The following is a 21161-nucleotide window of genomic DNA, read 5'->3' as shown; positions in this document are numbered from 1 at the left end:
TTTTTTTTTTTTTGTATTTAAAATTTTTTGAAAGTGATAAAATTTTCCTTAGACAAATTGACATTTCAAACGGAAGTTTATATTTCTGAATCAAATTGTGTAAGTATAGTTGTCTATGGTTGCTGTTTTTCTTGCTGTTTGCTGTCTACCTTTCTGTGATGGCTCTGGAGCTGGAAAGATGATCTCTTTGCAGAGTTGGAAGTTACCAGTTAGAGACTTTATTGATCCATTGTGTAGTCTGTCCCTGTACAAGGCACTTCATAGTAGATGTTTTTTCAGTGCTAGGAAACCAACTTACACCAGGAGTAGATCTTTGTAATTAATGTTTTGTTTCAGATAGGATTTTGTATAGCTCAGGATGGCCTCAAATTCTTTATGGCCTTGAGCGCCTGATCTTCCTGTCTCCACCTTCCAAGTGTGGGGCATGCTTTCGTGTGTAGATGGGTCTTTTTAATTATCTTAAAATAAATTTTTCTAAAGTGGTTAAGAATTCTTTTTCTATTGAAGTGCTTTTATTTCTCCTTCTAATTCCTTGAAGTGGTAGTGATAATTTTGTTTTTTTGGTGGTACCAGAGTTTGAACACAGGGCCTCAAGTATGCTTGTAAGTGCTTTATCACTAAGCTAGGTACCAAGCCTTAGCCCTCTTCTTTGTCCACCCCCCCACCCCCCCACAGACAGGGTTTCTCCGTGTAGCTCTGGCTGTCCTGGAACTCACTCTGTAAACCAGGCTGGCCTCGAACTCAGAAATCGCCTGCCTCTGCCTCCCAAGTGCTGGGATTAAAGGCATGCGCCACCACTGCCCGGCTCAGCCCTCTTCTTATTTTGAGACATTATTTTATCTTACAAAGTTGTTTGGTCTGGCTTTGAACTCACTTTGTAGTCTAGACTGGCCTTGAACTTGTAATCCTGCTGCCTCAGTATTTCGAGTAGCTAGGAATATTAAACTATCCTCTCAGACTCAGCTTCATCTTTTTTCTTAGAGTGGGTGGGGCTTGAGACAGGTTCTCTGCATAGCCTTGGCCATTTTGGAACTCACTATGCAGACAAGGCTGACCTTGAATTCCTAAGAGATTGCCCTTCAGAATGCTGGGACTTAAGGCCTGTGCTACCATGCCAGGCTTGGTTTCATTTTTTTTTTTTTTTTATTTGAAAGATTCTGAACTTGACAAAAATAACAGTGCACAGGGAAGCCATACTTCATTCAACTGCCAGTATACTCCTGTGTGGGCAGGCTCTTATTGTCACCATAAACCCTCACCCTGTCCTTCAAGATGTTCTCTGTTTTCCAACAGCCAGATAAAAACCACCAGTTTCAGGACATTTCACTTGCTTTTGATTTTGTTGTTTTGAGACATGGTTTCACTCTAGCCCTGGCTGTCCTGGAACTCAATCTGTAGATCAGGCTGGCTATGGACTCGAGATACATCTGCCTCTGCCTCCTTGGTGCTTGGATTAAAGGTGAGTGTTACCACTGCCTGGCAGGACATATAACATTAATATCAAGCATTTTTAAAATGGAAAATAGAATACCTTTCACTTGCATTTGAGCTGTAGTGGTTTGCCACATGCTGACTTCGGAAAAAGTCGTTTGAAGTAAGCAGTCAGGTGCCTATTTTGCTTGTGCTTGCCATGGTCTTAGGCTGTTATGAACTTAATGGAGTTCAGGTCCATAACTGAATTTGTAGAATATTTCTTCTCTCTCACTCACTCACTCACACTCACAAGCTTTGCGACAAGTCTTTGCTCACTCTGTAACCCTGGCTGATCTGGAACTTGCTTTGTAGACCAAATCGGCCTTGACCTCACAGAGATCCACCTGCCTCTGCTGCCTGAGTGCTGAGATTAAAGGTGCTTCCTACCCTGCCCAACTTGTAAGATATTTCCTCTTTACCCCACTTACTCTACACTGTCTGCTTTTGCTGTCCTAAAGGACTAAATTAAGACTGATGTCTGATTTCATAATGTACGTAGGCTATTAACTTTGAGAGTTGTTTATTCAGCTGCACATTTGTTCCTCAACTATTTGTTTAGATTTTTATTTTATTGTTTTAGGCAGGGTCTTTATGTAGCCCTAGCTATCCTATAACCTGCTATGTAGACCAGGATGGCTCAAACTTCCAGATCCTCAGCCTCCCAAGCGCTGGGATCAAAGGTGTGCGTCTATTCCTGCCAGTTCCTCAACTATTTTATTGAGTGAGATTTACGAGAGGGTCTTTACCTTCAAGACAGGCATAGTCTTTGCAGAGAGGCATATAGTAGACGTCTGCAGAAGCTGGTTTGTTACAAAGGCCAGTGGGATCCATGGGAGAAAGGTCACTTCTAAACTGTTGTGATGCAGGGAAAGTTTAGCCGAGTCTTAAAAGGAGCCTTGTTATTCATTTGCCAGATATTCATTTGGCAGCACCAGTGTTAGGCACTGTGTTTGGTGCAGAGAACATAGTTCTCAGCACAGTGCCACCTTTTAGCCTGTTGCCTTGTGGCTCAGAATGGCGTTAAGCAGGTAAATACATGCAACTCTAAAAGAACATAGTAACAAGGAATAACAGGAAGGAGGATGTGGTGTTTGAAGAGTCCTTTCTGAGCAGTGACTCTGAAACATTGTCTGATGAGAGTAGTCTGCACATGATAAGACACAAGAGGCAAAGTATTTAAGGAAAGTAAGTCTACTTCATACCTCTCCCCAAGACCTACCACTGTTAGGGGTGGATCTTGTTGTTTTTTTCTTATCTAAAAAATATTTCATGGTACATCTTCATCTGTTCTTCTGTACGACTTACCTATCTGCCTATATAGGTATCCTTTAAATACATAGATGAAGCCAACCTGGCTCACACAATCATCTCCTATTGATTTGTCTTCTTTTTTTATTTTTTGTTCTGTTGGAAATCAAAGCAGGGCCTTGTACATGAGGGAAGTGCTTTGTCATCGAGCTACATCTGCAGCTTTAAATTTTAAGGCTTTTGTCTCTCTGTGGGTCTAAATGATGTGAATGATACGCGATATGAATATTATTTCTGCAGTTGCTGTAATTGACTGCTTCACATGTCTGTACTGTGACTTCCTGGTCATTCTAATGATGAACAGTTTGCTTTTTAGAGTTTTACCAGTAAATTGATTGGTTTGTATTTAAGTTTCTAGATTAGGATGTGTTCATGTCTCTGTCAGAATTCTTTTTTAAGCAGTACAATCATTGCATGATTTAAGGAAGAGGTGTTCTGCTTTTGTTTTTGTTTTTGATAGCATGTGGTTTCTAACTTACCTAGGAGGGGAAACACTGGGTTTGGGGCCAAGAGCATGCCAAAAAAAAAGAAAGAAAGAAAAAAGAAAATCCCCATTTAGAAGTGGGCTGTGTGAGGTGAGCATGGTCATCTGTAGAGCTGTGGCAGCAGTGGCTGGACAGTCTCTGGGCTGATGCTGCAGTCCTTCACACTGCCAGAGAGCTGCATGGGAAAGCGTGGGTGCTTCTGAAGGTGAAGCTCAGCCTGTTCGTGTAAGGGTGGACTTCTCAAGACACAGGAAGGAAGTACAGCTGCTGGGCAGGCAGCCCTCAGAAGTGACAGCTGGCAAGCAGTATAGGATATTTTACCTTTCAGTTGCCTTCCAAATAGATGGCACTAGTTTATTCTCACTGAGAGAACACAAAGATATCTTTCTGGAGCTGCCTCTCAAACATGGATCTTTTTGCCAGTTTGATACGGGAAAACGCCAGAGAGAAGTTCTGCCTTACTCTGCCCACAGGGAAGATTCTTAGGCCCTAGGGTGGTCCAAGCTCTGCAGGTTGGCTTCACTGGAGGTGAGGCAGAAACAGTGCTGAGGATCGGAGAGAGATCTATCTAGGGGGCCCAGCAGAGGGCCAGAGGTGAGGCAAAATGGGGTCTAGATGTTGCAAGCCAAGATGTTTTTGTTTTGGGGGTTCTTAGCCCAAGGCAGTCTTAATCTTATTGGGTTAGATTTGCTGTGCAACAAAAATGACGTGCTAAAGGCTTAGAAAGGTAGGTTGTGTTCAGACCAGGCATGTGGAAGCCATGGACTGGCCCGGTGTCAAGAGGGATGACCCTGTCATTGTGGAGAGCATTTAGTAGTTTGCCAAACCACAGGCTAATCCTGCATTCTTGGTGTTGGTTCTTTACTGTCTTCTTCCATGCCACTGCCTGCCTGCTGTTGGCTGCTGTGTGGCAGTAACTCCTCCGCCATGGGCAGCTCCCTCTTTAGTTTCATTTCCAGCTCTTTTTCTGTGTATATTCTAGACCTCTGTGGCAGCAACCTGTTGCTCTCACCTGAATACATTCTCACTGCCACTCCCTGGCGTTGTCCCTTTTGTCACTGCAAAACTTCTGTGATATGTAAGAGTGGAATCTTGTCTTAAGAACCTGCCAGAATCTTGTTTCTGTAATTTGGTATTACCAATGAATGTATGGAACTTAGTAACTTCAGCTGCTGCCTACTGTGGACTAGAGTTTCGCAGTTCTAGAGTAGAGTTAGCATTGATCCTGTTCTATTTTTATGGCTGGCTCAGTTTAGCTGTAAGAAAACAAGACAAAGCAGTGTTCATGTGACTGGTCCTTTTTTGGTTATCATTGAATCTAGTGTCATTTTAAATTTATTAAAAGTAAAGCATATTTATGTAGTGTCTCTGTGTCACAGTCTGCTGGGTGCTGCTACATTATCTTCTGTTAAAGGCTCTGCAGATGATTCTGTTATTGCTGCTTTATTGATGAGAAACCCAAAGCTTATAGAGATGTAGCAATTTAGCTATTATCGCTCAGCTGGTAAGTGGCAAAGCTGGGATTTGAACCTTTGATGTCTTCCTCCAGCAAGTCCCAGTACAACACTGCTGCTGTGATAATCACTGTCTCACAGATGTTGTCTCATTAAGCTATTAAGCCTTGCTTCTGAGTAGTCAAAGTATCTGTCCAAATTCCCAAAAGATATTTATTTGCTTTGTATTTTTGATTGTTCCTTGTGTAGATTTTTTACCTTGCATATCAACAACAACCAAGCATTTATTGAAACAGCTTTATAGAGTCAAAAACAATTTTCAGTTTTTCATAATTCTATGACCTTAAGACAACATGGTTTTATTTTTTTGTTTCATTGCAGTCCATGTCCATTGTGAAAAGGAGAGCTTTGCAAAAGTATAAAAACTCAGTTTCATAGTACCCTGGGCTTTGCCTCTGTGCCTTTGGGCTTTCTCAGCCTTGCTCTGTGACAGGTGCTGGGTGGGTGACTCCTTCCTAGCCTGGCTTCCATTTCTGTGTGGTTTGTTTTTGTGTCTTCATTCTGCTGATTTCCCTTTCTCCACTTTCTATCCTGTGAGGGAGGGGTGGGGAGCAAGGGTTGAAGGAGAGCACTGGAATTGCCAGAATTTGATGAATCTTGTTTTAATTCATGCTTCTTATTTTGGGTGAGCAACAGCCCAAACCTCAAATAATGGCACAAGCAAGGGCTGTCCTCAGTGTAATGCTCTCCTGGGTTGTGAGAATCCTGGGGGATTTCTGCCTTCTGCTAGCATAGTTTGAGAAAACGAATGCCTCATCTATATTCTGTTTTATTTAAATTGACTTTATTATGAAAAGTAGAAGCCAAACTTTGTAATAAGGTGTTTTTTTGGTTTTCTTTTTGTTAGTTTTGTTGATTTGACAGTAAGCACTGATAGAAAGGGGTACCAAAAGTTTGCTTACCCGCAGGATAGTGTGGGCAACTAGCCAGGTGTACAAAGTCTACTTTTTTACATTAAATATGTCAACCCAGCTGGCACAGGTGATCTCCTGGCATTGGTCTGGATGTCTCACTAAAGCTTGGTCCTTTAGAGGGTTTACTGGGAGAAGAGTATGGTGATCACCCTGTGGTCTGGCCCTGTCTCAATCATGTTGACCACAATGACAATAACACTCAAGCTCCCTGCAGCAGTACAGCTGTGGCAAGATACTTCGCTACTGTTGTGTTTGACCTTCAGATGTGGAGAGAGGCTTCCAAAGGTTTCTCCACCTATCAAGGAAGTGCACAACCTAGAAAAGGGAATGCTAAAGTTTTAGTTTACTGACATCCCTTCTAGAAAATTAATTTGGAAGAGACTACTAATGTGATTTGTGAAGCTGGATAAGAGTCTGACTTTTTTTTTTTTAAATTAAGAAAGAGATAAGGTTTTAGTCATTTCTTTTTAGATGGACAAAATGCAGGCACTTAATTCTCAGATTAATTAGCTTATGCTGTGAACTTGCCAGCTTTCCTTTATTAGGCAGACTGAAGTCATGTCAGGAGAAGCTTGGGGACTGTCTTTTTGTTAGGTTGGCAGTGTTCCTTGTAGCAGCATTGGCATGGTATATAAAATTTTTATTTTGCCTGCTTATCCACATAGAGAATTAACGTGAATACATTTCAAGCATGACATTCCTGGAAATGAGGCCCTTGGACAATTTAGGAATACTAACTTAAGGAATAAACATTGGTATGCATCATTAGGGAAGATGTGGGGTCACTCTGAGGGCCATTGAGGTAAAGTCTATCCAGAGGAACTGAGTACACTGTTTCCTAATTACTGGAATGTACCTACCAAATCCCAGTTACAGGGCCCTGGGCAGTTTAGATGATGCAGACAGAGAGGCAGAAACAAACCAGTTGTCTTGTCTTACAGAGAGATTAATCCTAAAATTAAACTGAACCATGGATGATGTCTTGGTCACTGTTCTGTTGCTGTGAAGAGATGTCATGACCAAGACAATGTTTATAAAAGAAAGCATTTAACTGGGAACTTGAGTTTCAGATATTTGGACCATTATTATCATGTTGGGGAGATGGTGGCATGAAGGCATGGTGCTGGAGAAGTATCTGAGGGTTATGTCCTGATCTGAAAGTAGAGAGGAGGAAGAAAAGCTGGGCCTGATGTGGACTTTTGAAGCTTCCTGCAACAGGCCACACCTACTAATCCTTCTCAAATAATGCTACTCTCTGATGACTAAGCGTTCAAGTACTTAAGGGGCCAATCTCTTTTTTTTTTTTTTTTTTTTTTTTTTTTTGGCTTTTCAAGACAGGGTTTCTCTGTGTAGCCCTAGCTGTCCTGGAACTCACTCTGTAAACCAGGCTGGCCTCGAACTCAGATATCCGCCTGTCTCTGCCTCCCAAGTGCTGGGATTAAAGGCATGTGCCACCTCTGCCCAGCTTGAAGGGCCATTCTTATTCAAACCACCACATAAAGAGAATTTGAGGATGAGGATCACTTTTTCTGTATTTTACACACCCTTTGTGTAGTTATGTCCCCCACTTTTCTTTCTTTCTTTATTTACTTATTTATTAATAAATTTATTTTGAGGCTTGCCATGTACCCCATGCTGGCCTCAAACTCCTGATTTTCTGCCTCAGCCTCTCCAATGCTGGAATGACAAACAAGTGCTGCTACTATGCCTGCTGTGCAGACACGGTGTCTCCACATGACTTGATTTTTGAAAGTTATCTTGTATGGGACCAAGTTAGCATGCTTCAGGATGGTAAAATGTTTCTTCCATATTCATTTTCAGTTCCTGAGTCAGGGATGGATTTAGCTGCAGCTGTATTTAGTTCTTCGGCTTTCTTGGATACCTTCTCAGAAGACCACCAGTCGGTCTATGGACTTCATCACTAAAGCATTGCTGGGAGTTCTTTTTGCTATATTAAGAGTCCTAGAATCATGTATTGCTATGATTTTTGTCTATGTCCTGAATCCTGTGAATCAGAGGTAGCCAGGATCTGTGCCAGTATAGGAAATTTCATTCTTGGAAGCTGTGTGCAGACAGCTAGTGACTCTGAGGGTCTCTTTGGGAAGTACTGAAGTGTAACTTAGAACCCTGGAAAAAGCCATGGAAATCCTGGCTTCAGGTCTAGCTCTGCTTGCAGCTAGCTTCCTGGAACCTGAGATCTGTTATTTTAAAAATGAAGCTGATGTCTTCAACCAGCTAGCACCTCCAAACAATCGAGTTAAAAGGTGGCTGTTTCTGCTGTGTTACTATGTTCTCTCCTTGACATAGGGCTGGCTGGAGCTGCTAGTGTAGGGGCCTCAGAAGCATCTCAAGCATTCAAGATGACCCATTACTGAAAGGGGGTAATGAGAAGGCTAGGCTGACTCCATGACAGGCTTCAAATTGGCAGTTCAGGAGATTAGGCCTAAAAACCCAAGCTTCAGGTAGCTAATCAGAAACTGCCCCATCACCTGGCCTGAAGCAAGGACAATGGTCAGTAGTTTCCAGCAAGACCCCATACCCCAGTAATGGAATGTCCTTAGAGACAGAATAAAACAAAGCCCACCTATTCCGGGATTCCCCTAGTGAGCTATAAATTGGGCCTGCAAGCTCACTTTGGGGTCTCTCTATCTTGGTAATGGGAGACTTCTGCAGGCTGGGCTTCTGCAGAATAAAACCCTTTTTTTTTTTTTTTTTTTTTTTTTTTTAAAGAAGCTGATGTGGTTTTGGTGGTTGTGGTATAGTATTTTTATTTTTGGCAGGTCTGTGAATGAACTTGCCTTTTAATCTTGGGAATGTGAAGGCCACACCTACTAGTGCTTCACATCCTTCTAGGGCGCTGAGATGTAATGTCTGTGTGTACACACTGTGTGGGCACTGTACACTTTTACCTGCATGTGTTGCTCTCTCTGCCATTTTTTGAGGTGCTGTGAAAAGAGCTCATTTCTAGAGTCAATGTATCTTTAAACCTAAATCGAGAATTCCCTGGCTATGAACCTTGATTTCTGCTGTAAAATGGTGGCTAGAAAGTGGGGATGTATGCTTTTAATCCTAGCACTATGAAAGCTGTAGTGGGCAGATCTAGTAGGGCTGTATTTTGAGTTCTAGGCCAGACTGAGCTCTGTATGAGACCTGTCGCCAAAGAAAAACAGGAGTGGCTAAAGGTCCTGTCCTCTTGAGTGGGGTTTGAAGGTACAGTGGGTGCCCTGAGTGTCAACCTTGCTGGGAAGCACATAGTGGATGTTTGTGTAGTGTTGCAGTCATTTTAGTGCCAACACATTTTCTGTGCAGTTCTGTGTGCTAAGATTTCTTTGGCACCTTTCCAAGCTTTGATTAGTACAAGTAAGGTCCATTTTAGAAGATTTAAAATGTGTAACTCATGGATTTTGAATCTTAAGATTTCTATAGCTGTGAAATGCCAAAAAGGAAACAGCTGGGAACTGAAAACCCCTGCAGGTTAAATTCTATATCTTGCTTCCTGGTTTTTGCAAAGGTGGTACTAAGCCAATAGATGGTGCCCTTAGGTTAGAGATGAGAAAACTTTACCTTGTAAAATTCATGACGTTACCTGAAACAGAATGTAGTACAGCTAGCCTTTGACAGTTCTTAACCTATTCTGACCAGAGTGGACTTTGTTCTTGGTTCTGTGGGGTAGATAAAGGTGTTGGTAAAATACTGAAGGTATTGAATTAATGTTATCTTCTTTTTTTTTTTTTTTTAGCTTTGACATTTTCCTATGAAATCTTTTCGAGTTTGAGTTCAGTACTCAGTCTATCCACAACCAAATAAAAGCCCTGCCAGGAGTACTTTTAGATCGGTTAAACAAAGTGTTCAGTTTTACGTCCTTTGCTTTAAATCCCACTTCAGAGAGACTGAGGTTAACTAATTCTTCTTTCCCTGCTCTTGTCTCAAAATTGGACCAGCTGAAAGCAAAGTGTCTTTGTACTTAGAACCTAGCGCTTACTGCTCTTTTTTACTCTCTGATTTTAGGTCAGATTAAGTGGAAAGTCCCTTTCTGTGTTTCTGAGTAGTTCATAGGATGAGGGTGGTGCTACCTCCAGAGATAGGGCCTGTGTCCTCTTTGTGCTACTAGCTGTGCAGCTTTGAGTAGGTTCCTTTCCCTCTCTGAATATACATTGTTTCCATGTCTGAAAAGAAGCTACAGATGAGTTAAACGAAAGATTTGCAGCTGTCTATATTTTCTCAGTAAGTAGGATCTCTTTCTTTTTTTTTTTTTTTGAGACAGGGTTTCTCTGTATAGCCCTGGCTGTCCTGGAACTCACTCTGGAGACCAGGCTGGCCTCGAACTCAGAAATCCGCCTGCCTCTGCCTCCCAAGTGCTGGGATTAAAGGCGTGCGCCACCACTGCCCAGCTAGTAAGTAGGATTTCTATTTTGCACAATATTTTATTATTAAAATCAGGTATGCTTACAATTTGGTAAAACTTTTGCCCTCCATCTTAGCCCATAACCATGGGGTTAGGTGGCCTTCTGTTTTAAGAGAATGTTTCGCCGGGCAGTGGTGACACACGCCTTTAATCCCAGCACTTGAGAGGCAGAGGCAGTCGGATTTCTGAGTTCGAGGCCAGCCTGGTCTACAGAGTGAGTTCCAGGACAGCCAGGGCTACACAGAGAAACCCTGTCTCGAAAAACCAAGAGAGAGAGAGAGAGAGAGAGAGAGAGAGAGAGAGAGAGAGAGAGAATATGAATGAGAATGTTTCTTGCCATAACTAGTGACATGCTACCACAATATATTAATAAGAAAACCTTTCACATTTCAGCCTAGATGCCCCCAGATTTTAAGCTTTTCCTAGGAGTGTTTATAACATGTCAGGTCTGTGAGACCTTACAGTTACAATTATGAGGAAAATCCCATTTCCTTCAAATGGTATTTTAGATATTTACTTATAATAATTATGTATAGAGAAGGAGCTGCATTGCTTGAGATACTAATTTTTAGTGAAAAATGTTGGATGATTGAGAATATATATTTTTCCAGCATTTTAACTAGGAATATATTTCCAATAATTTATTGGGAATTAAAAGTAGGCCCTGACATTGAAGTACATTTGTTGATGAAAAGGAAGCATTCTTCCCCTCACGAGGGTTTAGATGTAATACTCAGTGCTTACTCAGGAGTGAAAACATCAAATTAAACTGTTTATGCTGACAAAGGACAAATCTGGATTTCAGCAAGCCATGCAAGATTGTCTGATTGCTTGCCCTGCCGCCTGCCTCTAAAGCTTTTGGCCAAGGCTTATAATGAAATGCATGCATACAATTAAACCTTTTCAAGTCTGTGGCTTAGTCTGTCTGAGCCTGGAGAGGTGCTCCACTGCTCTCTAGTGGCTGAGCGCAGTCCCCTGGCACCGCCATTGCTTTATATTCATAAATCAGCTTTTCACACACTGGCATTGTTGGCCTCGGTGCAAGCACTAGTACCAGGAGACGAGGCCTTGTAGGCAGGAATGGAGTGAAAAATGACCTCCATCCATAGGTCTGTGGAAAGCACCAGATTTTCTGCAGGAAGAGTGGCCAGTTGACTAACAATGAGCAAATGTGAGTAAGCGCTCTGTCAGGAAGAGCTGACACTGATGGATTAGAAAGTTCTGCGGTGACTCCTTTATCGCTGCATACATCTTCCACCTTGGCAGACCACAGTGGCAGACAGGTCCTTGGGTGCTTAAAACAGACTGCTCCTTAGCAGAGGCAGCCTTTTTTCCTGTGAAGATCTGGTAAAATTGATTTGGGGAAAAGCAGTGGGGATCCATTTCTTGCTGTCTCTTAGAACTTCTTGACATTGAGAAAAGAAATTTTGAACACCTTGGTTCCCATTAAAGCTACCACTCAGGGACCTGTTGAGAATGAGTATATCAAGTCACTGCTGGAGGACAGGGAGCTTGTCCCAGAGTCATTACAATAACTAGTTTTCATTGAGCTCTGACTATGTCCCAGGATTCTGCTTTGTACACAGTGTCTTCCTCAGCCTGCAGGAGTCACTGATCAAACGTGAACTATTGCCATCCTGACTGTCTGGGGAAAGGAAGCCAGGGCAGCTGCTGCACTGGACATCCCAGATTTTGAGGCAGTGGTCCCTTGTGCTCAGAGTGATATACCCAGAGAGACCAGGGAGTCCAGAACTGTCCCCTACCTGAGTAGCTGTGTTTACAGAGCTTGGGCAACTGGCATGTCCCCAGTTGCTTCTGAGTTGGACCTGGGCTTCCTAGCCTCTGGACCCTAGGTTTAAATCTTCACTCTACTTATTATTAGCTGCTGTGCTGTAGGAAAATAATTTGAAACAAATGTAGTATCAATTCTAGTCTTTAAAATGGGACTATCCTCTACACATGGCTTCAGGGCTGAGGACTTTGAGACCATCGGTAAATAGTCCCCTTCCCCGAGTCTGAGTTTAAGCATGGGTCTTAGAAGAAGCAGATTTCCTCCTGCCAAATTCTTAAGAGCTTGGGTAGGCAGCACACTGGAGAACCATTTCAGTTTTGATTTCTCTAGTTGTCTAGTAACAGTGATTATAAAATTGTTAATGTTTGATTTAGTATTTAAGCAAACATTGATATATGAAAAGAATATGCTACATACCCCCCAAAACTAAAACTGCACACAGTCTGTTAATGGCAAGCATTTTAGTACATACAGAGCAAATAAGAGGCTGTGAGTTTTCACAAGACATTTCAGATTTTGTTCTGAATTCTTACAGAAAAACAGGTTTAGGCTGAACCATAGGTTGAGCATCCCAGCTCTGAAGTGTGAAACTCCAGATCTTGATTCTGCAAGTAGATACCACATTGGACTTCATGTGACAGGTTGCAGTGGGAACTGAGATCCCCTTACGTATTGCATAAAATTACCTTCAGGCTATGTGTATAGGTTGCATATGAAGCAGATGATTTCATGTTTAGACTTGGGTCCCATCCCAAGATAACTCATTATAATTGTATGTATGCATATTTCCTCAAATCCGAAATTCAAATTATTTTTGATCCCAATCATTTTGGATAAAGGCTATTCAATCTGCACTAATGCTGTTAAGTACCTTCTGAGGTTTCAGAAAATTAAGACTAATTTTGTTTTTGAAAAATGTGGCTACTGTAATATAAATACTCCTAGAACATATATCTAAGTGTCAGTGCCAGACAATAACAATACATTTAATCATCTAAAACATTAACTAAAATTCAAATTTTTTTCTGAATTGTAAGTAAAACTAAAGTTATAAAGCAATACAGATTGTATTCAGATGTGTGGTAATTAGGCTCACTGTGAGAATTAGCTCAATTCTAGACTCACTAATCTTGACTTCAGCATTTGGCCTTCCTGTGTAAGAGGCAAGTGGTGGAAGGGAGAAAGCTCTGTGACTCTCAGGACAGTGCAGCTCACTGGCATTATGCTCGCCTGGCATGTGTGAGGCCCTAGGTCCCATGCCCAGTACCACAGATACAAACTAAAGAAAAAAGAAAAGTGGAGGTGGAGACAGGGAGGGGGGAGACAATATTGAGGCAGGAGGATCATTTTTCCATGTCAGTCTAGGGTATGGAGGAAGACTGTTCAAACCAAACCAAACAACACCCCTCCCCCTGCTGCCCCCCAAAACAAAACAAAACAAGTTTTAACTTCAGAATTGTTGATGTGCTGCAAGCATGAACCATGAGGTTGGATCAAGTTCCTTATCTCTGAGTGTCAGTCTCCCCTATTTTAAAAAGTGGGACCAGAGCCAAGCAGTGATGGCGCACGCCTTTAATCCCAGCACTTGGGAGGCAGAGGCAGGTGGATTTCTGAATTGGAGGCCAGCCTGGTCTACAGAGTGAGTTCCAGGACAGCCAGGGCTACACAGAGAAGAAACCCTGTCTCAAAAAAACAAAAAACAAAAAAATAAAAATAAAAAAGTGGGACCAGTACAATGTACCATATCTCAAGAGCCACAAAGCCAATGGCTGTCAGTGTGACCTGGAATTCCTCATGACCATGTGTCCGTTGCTGCTGTTGTTTGCCAGAGCCTGCTTGATGGCTGACTTCTCTCTGAGTCAGTTAGTCGTAAAGAAGGTCTCCTTAGGACTAGGTAAAGGAGACAGATAAACTATGGTGACTAAGTGCTGCATTTGAATTGACTTCCAGCCTGTGTGAGGGCTGCATGAGCAGCATTGCTGCTGCTAGGTGTAATGGTAGCAAGGTCTTGGTGCTTTGCTAGTCTTGTTTCTTTTTTCATAATGTTGGATTTTCTCCAGGTTTATACCTTAAAATTACAAGCAGTGTGTGATTTTTTTTTTTTTTTGAAGAGAAAATAAAGTACAAGTAAACAGTAAAAATAGTCATTCAAAAGTAGGCAGCTATTTTGATTCATGGGCTTGAAGCCTTGTGTCATTTATATTATGGAAGTACATCTACCAATACTGCCATAGAAGATATCCTCTCTTCTGAAAGTTCTCTGTGGACCCTTTTTATTGCAAATGAAAATACTTCTGTTTTGACATGTTTAATTGATTTGTACATATAATAATTCATTATTTATTTCTTCCATTCTTGCATATTAGAACTTTAGATTTCTCTGGGCTTTTGTTTTATTGCTGCTATTTGCTGGTCTAAACAGTGACCCTTCTATGTTTATGACATTCTTTCTTAGAGCAGCTCTCTTGCCAGGAGGGCTTGGTGGGGATGCACAACTCCTGATTTCCAAATTACCAGCAGAAAAGTTTTTTCTCCTTTTGCCCCTCCAATGCTTTAGTGCCCATTGTACCACACTTTTGTTGATGTTAGTTGTTACTCTGTTGAATCTTTGTTAATTTAAAGGCAGACAATAGTTGCTTTATTATAATTTGTTTCTAACTGTGTGTCTGTCTTCTCAGCTTATAAACTGCTGTAGCTTTGGAAATGATGTTTTTGTGTGAGCTTTTTCTATTATTAATACTGTGCATTTTACACATTTTTTTTTTTTTAGTCTCAACTCTTAGAATTTTACATTACAGCATTTTTTTTTTTCTTTTAAGCCAGTGACTTTGGACTTACAAGAACAGATATTTCATTAAAATCTTGGGTGAAGATGTGACCTTTGGGTAGAGTGCATCAGCCCTTCTTGAGGTCAGCAGATGTGGTTGGCTCCCCTGTGTTTTCTCAGATATGTAGATGGGACAATGATGGGGTTGACAGTGCCTTCTTCCCAGGACTTTGCAGGGTTTCATTTACAGGAAGAGTCTTTTAATGAGCATCTTGCTAGGTAGGGCAGCCAAGGCCAGACAGTGCCCACCTGAGTGGCTGCCATGGATTAAGAGTACCTAGAGCATAGTTCCTGGCCCTGCTAGTGCCAGCTCCCTGGGATGTAGATTTTTTTCCTATGTCTGTCTTTCCACAGCCTGGCTTCTTGGTGTGTTAGGAATGAAGAGAGGCTACATCAGTGAGGGTTGGACATGAAGGAGGACAGTGGGCCTGGGGGATAAGGTAGGGAGTGAGTATGTATGGAGCCATTCCGGGGTTGCACAAAGTCCTCTCTCTAAATGCCAGTCACTAAATTGTTCCTTGCTTTTCTGTTTTAAAGACTTTGTTCTGAAAGTAGTAGTGGTTACTCAGTCACTGTAGGTAATCTGAAAAAGGCAGACTTGTGGAGGTTGCTAAGGAGCAGCTACATGGAAACTCCTGATGAGATGGGGAGCTTCGCCAGCAGAATGCAGAAACCCACTCCTGTGGTGGTGGGAGGCTTAGCCATATGAGGACAGGAATTGGATGTAGTTTTGTTGCCTTAAGACATATTTTTGTAAATTGAACTTGGGTTTTATCTGATTGCCTTTATTCATCCTGGTGTGGTGAATTAGGCACCAGGCAGTAAATGTTCTTTTACACCTCATAAGATGTTGGTTGCTACCGTCACTCCTTAGGACCTGTTCAATTTCCCTGGCTCCTGGCCAGTTGCCTTTTCTATTCATCACGGTATAATCCAATATGGATCTGGTGCTTATATGCTAGCTTTGGTGTGTGTCTGTAGCTGTGGAAGGGTGGACAGGCCTTGGAGAAGAGTGGTAAGCTCTTGTGGGGTGGATGGTAATCAAAGAAGACTCTTGGGAAGAAGTGGTCTCTCAACTGGGGTTTGAAGGTGATTAGGTGGGCTGTGAACTGTCAAAAGGCCCAGGGACTGCCACATACAAAGATGAGAAGGCTGAATATAGCATTTGGGAAGTGATAGTAGAATGTGAAGTATGCATTGGGGAAGTGAAGGGAGGGCCTGAGGGTAGTAGTAAGACATGGTCATGACCAGTCTTATGTGTCCTTTCTGAACTGTTGTATGCATATAGACATATATGTGAGACCACATATCTGAGATGGAATTCTGCCCTGTGCATGTTGTGCCTATAACCCTGGGTGAAATGGTTATCACTGCAGTGGGTTGCTGTAAGAACTAAGTGACATAGGCATTACGTGCAGCATTGATACTCACCATTTGGGTCCTGTTTGCTTTCCCGTGGTGTGCTCTCCTTTCTGCTAGGGTGGGAGTTCATGGAGCACTGTCTGTATATGTGTTGTATTCACAGAGCTCCACATTTGGAAAGCAGGTGTCATTGGCATCTGGCTCCTTAACTGCACACACTGTGTATAAAGCACAGTCTCCTCTTGTCCTCTCCCTCTCTGTACATGCCTTCCATGTGGGAAACTAGATAGTTTGGAACTCAGAGGTGTCCATGTTTTTAGAATAGAAAATAGTGCAAATGATCCTTCAAAAGAATTTGCCCTAACTTTGTGTATGGTAATGCCTGGCCACATGGCCAGAAGCTGAAGCAGTGGATGGCGCTGGGCGACTATTAATGGCATATGGGGAAAGTGAGATGTGGTGTTTGAACGTTTTGTAGGTCACATGATGGCTGTATCTGTATGGCATTTGTCTGATGATTTGTTGTATCTAGTTTTGGGCTAGGACCAAAATCTGGGAGCTTGAATAAACATTAGGGATATTGTTCTTGTCCCTTTTTTTTCTTTTTTATTGACAGTTCCTTTTTTCTTATGCCTCTCATTGCATTGCCTTGAAGTTCTGTGCTGGTTTTACCCTGCCCTCTTGTGGCTTTGACAGTTGCACTCCTGTGTGAATCGTTACCAAAACTTTGTTTGTAGCAGATATGTGTAGCCAAAAACCTGTTGACAAGGACTGTGCCATTTCTCAGCACTTCTGTGGTCTCATGCAGAGGGGGCGCCAGAGCCCTCCTTTCCTGAAAGCTGGGGTAGGAGCTAATGGCAAATGATGTAGAAATTCTCTCAAGATTGAATCTCTTTCTTTTTACATTTCTTTTGGAATCTCTGTCTGTCTTCAGAGGGAGCAGAATCAAGCATAGTTTAGTAGGCTCTTTCCAAGGAATATCTCCTGAGTGTGCCAAAGATGGAGGTACAGAGAGGAAAGCAGAAATATCTTGTTTATGTCCTTCCTGTATTCACCTACGACCTCTACACTGTGGAGTACCCTCCTGACCCCCACAAACACAGAACAGAACAGACCCTTGTTGAACCAGTAGGTGGGGGTTCTGATCTATCTTTTCCACTTACAGAAATTATGTCTGTGGTGTTACTGCCAAGCAGGAAACAGCTTCTGATCAAGGAAGAATTGTTTGGTTGGGTGGGAACTAATTTTTTTTTCATTAAAATATTGAATGAAGTTGAACAGAAGCAGATACATGCCTAGGAGAGAGAATAAAGTAAAAGTACTTACTGTGAAAGTGCCAGAAAAGGAGGGCCAGAAGACAAAAAAATGGCTGGTGATTTTTTTTTTTCCCCAAGAAAAATGCCTTTAAGCTAAGCTTGGTTTGTTTCTATAACAATAATTCATTTCCATTCTCTACAAAGTTGTTAGCTCTTGGGTAAATACCCTGTCTTTTTGTATCCTTTTTAAATGTGGATTTCGAGCCTGTTAGTCCATTTACCCTTGGGCTCTTCCTCAAGATAGATAATCTTGGACACATTGGAAGGCAAGCCTGCCTTTGGCCACTCTGCAGGATCGTTTTGTATCTAGAAGAATTTTTTTCAGAGATTTCCTCATTTGCAATTTTCTTGTTTCCTCCTGACAGCTGTCCTTTGTTTTCCACACAAAACCAGCTTGGTTTTTCCTAGCAAGACCTAGAGAATTTAGGTTTTTACTTGTGTCTTGAAACAAACCAAGGTTTTTGGTTTTGTTTTTGTTTTTCTTATTCCTTTGACTCCCGAATCTCCTGGTGAGCTGGGAACTAATGAAACCATTGGTAAAATGTGACCCTCTTTCTACATTTTTCAAGGACATATTTATTTTGAAATCAGAGGCTTGATTTGGTGAGTCTGCCCCTGCACATGCCGGGTGTTTTGGAATACACTAGTTCTATATATGTTTAATGTCTGCCTCCTTTCCAAAGGGCTTTTAGTGTTCCTTTAGACCACATTAGGGTTTTGGTTTTGACCCCAAAGAAGAAATGCAAGAGGGGGAAACGGGGTTGCCTTTTGCTCCCAGAACCTAAATGAATAGTCATTGCTTATAATGCTGGTCTACACTTGACGTTTCCCACTGCTTTGGATGTGATGTATCCGGTACTGTGAAGGTAATGATCCTCAACCACAGCAATATTCTCTAACAGGAGTATCTGTCATATTCATCGGGATTACCATGTTCATTGATTTGTGTCTGTAAATCTGCCGTTTCTACCCTTTAAATTTGATCTATAATTGGACCTCCTTAAATGGTTCAGATAAGGTAGTCTGTATTTCCTCAGTGCAGTGTTGCTGTCAGCTTCTCCTTTTTCATTATACATTCAGCAGACTTGATAAAATCAGCAGGACACCTCATTTGAAACTGTTTAATCGCTGCCTTTTTCCTTTGCTAAACCATTGAGGTGGTCAAGCGATGTACACAAATCATTTTAAATAGAAAATATGGTTTTCTCTGTGACCCAGCTAAATAGATAGTGTTATGCAAAACAAGTTAAAAAGTAATAAATGCCAAAAAATCTTCTAATTGGAGTAAAAAATTGTGGGCAGCTGTATCCTCTTTCCAAAAGTAGAGTACCCTGAAATAATGCCAGAGCCTTGTATAGATAGATGACAATTTCCTAAAGATTCTCTGGGTTCTGAACAAAGCAAGTTTAAATTTTCAAATAATGCTGAGCTGCATTTGTGTCCACTCAGGCCAGACTTATTTGTAATGCCTTTACGTCCAACCTTGGTAGGGATAAATTTGCTCCGTTATCTGCACAGTATAACCTTTCAGCCATTTGCTATTGTTGTAATAAATTTTTGTATCTTTGTCATTTTGTCTACTCAGCTCTTACTCTTCAAAGTACAAACTAAAAATAATAGCTCCAAATAAATGCCACAGAATGCAGCGTTTCACAGTTGTACCTGGATAACCTGGTGGTGCAGCGCAAAGTCCCATTACCATTGCTGGTGCTGTCCGTATCTTCCTCCCTGCCTGAGAGCACCAAGGTGACTCTACCAGGGCCAGCTCATTAAAACGTTGTCTTCTTAATGGGTTTGGTATTTAGCACTGTGTCCAGCAGCTTGCCAAGGCAAGTGTGGAACACAAGCTTTCCCACATAGGATAAAGGGAATTACTGGGCACTTACCTCTTGAAGAAATACAAATTCTCCATGACCTCATTTTTAAGCTTCAGTGTTTCACTGCAACTGATGCAGGGTTGGCCCTGCCAGTGATGGGAGTGCCAATTGCAGGGTTAGCTGACCCAGTAGTAAGTGGCTCCAGACTTTGGAAGAACACTGGCTTTTGCTTGGATGTGTCCTCTAGACTTGACATTTACACTATACTTGAATGTGACACTGGGCATTTTGACTGTTTTTGCTGCCCCAAGGTGAACTCAAGATGGAGAAGCTGAGTGTTGGTAAAATACTCTAAAAGTGCATCTTTTTCTTACAGGTTCTGGCTCCTTGGCAGCAATGGCTGTGTTTGAAGATAAGTTTAGGCCAGATATGGAGGTACGTAATGTAAGCTCCTGCAGTTTCTTTCTTTTAGATATTTTCCCAGTTGTGTGTCAAACATTTACAAACTGATTCCTCTTGCAGAGCTTGCACAACACTGTCATTTGTGGACTGTTTTTGGCATAGGTTTGTTGAGGAGACCCGCTTCTGGGGAAATGTCCTTTGTGGTGGCCCTGTTGTGTTCTCCCTCAGGCTTGAGGAACCAGTGCTGTTCAGCTTTTCTCTGCTCTGGGCTCTTCCAGGCTTGCAGTGTAGAATATTTTCCTGTGTACTGAGATTTCTGTGTCAGGATATCAGAACAACCAGTTTTTCTGTTCTCTCACTAAAAATAGAGCAACTGTGTATGTCTTTCATGTCACACAGACCTGACCTAAAAACGGGTCTGTGGACTTTCCAGTCTCTGACAGAGTGGGGACAAAATTGTGCTCACTCTCAGGGTGTTATGGATCTAATGTCCCAAATGTATTTGTAAGGGATTGTTTCACTATATTTTCTTTGGTATTAGAGGAGATAGAATCTTATGAAAGACATTTGGCCTATCTACTTTAATGATACATGCATTTACCGTGAAAGCCTCCCCAAAGAGATCCTTCTTGCTGCTTCCAAAGGTCAGTGTCCTAGGTGTCTGTGGTATCAATGTTCCCCGGCCCATCCCTAGCTGCACATTCTCTGCACCTCTGAACCAGTGCTGAGCAGGAGTCCTCAGGGCAGTCTTCGCTGTTTGTGCTTGATGTCTTCAGCGTTCAATTTTTGATAGAGAGTGTCAACTCTTTTCATAGGTAAACAGTCTAGGAGTGTTTTTACCCTATCTTTTCTGTCCTTTCTGATTTTGAAAAAAATTTTTTTTTTAATTTTACAAAAAAAGGGTTTCTCTGTGTAGCCCTGGCTGTCCTGGAACTCACTCTGTAGACCAGGCTGGCCTCGAACTCAGAAATCCACCTGCCTCTGCCTCCCAAGTGCTAGGATTAAAGGCGTACACCACCACTGCCTGTTTTGTTTTTTTGTTTGTTTTGTTTTTGTTTTTGTTTTGAAAATATTTTGTTTAGAATCCCAAGGATAGACATTGGTGAAAGTTAACTTTTTGACAGTGTTTTAAAGTGCTTGATCTTTGAGGGAAGATGACATATTAAAAATATTTTGTTCTTCATTCTGTCATTGTCATCGGAGCAGTAAATGTTATGGAGTTCCAAAGTTCTCTTTGCCCTTTAGGTTTGGGCCAATTTCTATGAGAGAGAACATGGGCTTATAGTACTGATCAGCCAGGGCAGGTGTCTCCTGTGCCCTTGGAACATTAGGATAGCACACAAGGGCTGTGTTCCATGAACTCCATTTCTTCTTTTTCTCTTAGTTACAGGAATTAAAACATATAGAATCTAGGTAGATATTTTCTGTTAAAAATCTGAACTCCATGCTGGGCGGTGGTGGCACACGCCTTTAATCCGAGCACTTGTGAGGCAGAGGCAGGCAGATTTTTGAGTTCGAGGCCAGCCTGGTCTACAGAGTGAGTTCC

At 41.9% G+C, this 21161-nt stretch overlaps 1 protein-coding gene across 1 annotated transcript in view; it reads left to right on the top strand.

The window, feature by feature from the left end:
* Positions 1-21161, top strand: part of Psmb7 (proteasome 20S subunit beta 7) — a 60504-nt gene that overhangs the window by 11979 nt on the left and 27364 nt on the right. Inside the window, exon 6 of the mRNA XM_031370109.1 lies at positions 19590-19648. Coding sequence (XP_031225969.1) covers positions 19590-19648 — 59 coding nt within the window. The remainder of the gene's footprint in view (positions 1-19589; positions 19649-21161) is intronic.

This window comes from Mastomys coucha, unplaced genomic scaffold (genome assembly GCF_008632895.1).
Source record: "Mastomys coucha isolate ucsf_1 unplaced genomic scaffold, UCSF_Mcou_1 pScaffold15, whole genome shotgun sequence".
Classification (NCBI taxonomy): domain Eukaryota; kingdom Metazoa; phylum Chordata; class Mammalia; order Rodentia; family Muridae; genus Mastomys; species Mastomys coucha.
Note: the sequence above shows the minus strand (reverse complement) of the source record. Positions and strands in the feature narration are given on the sequence as shown.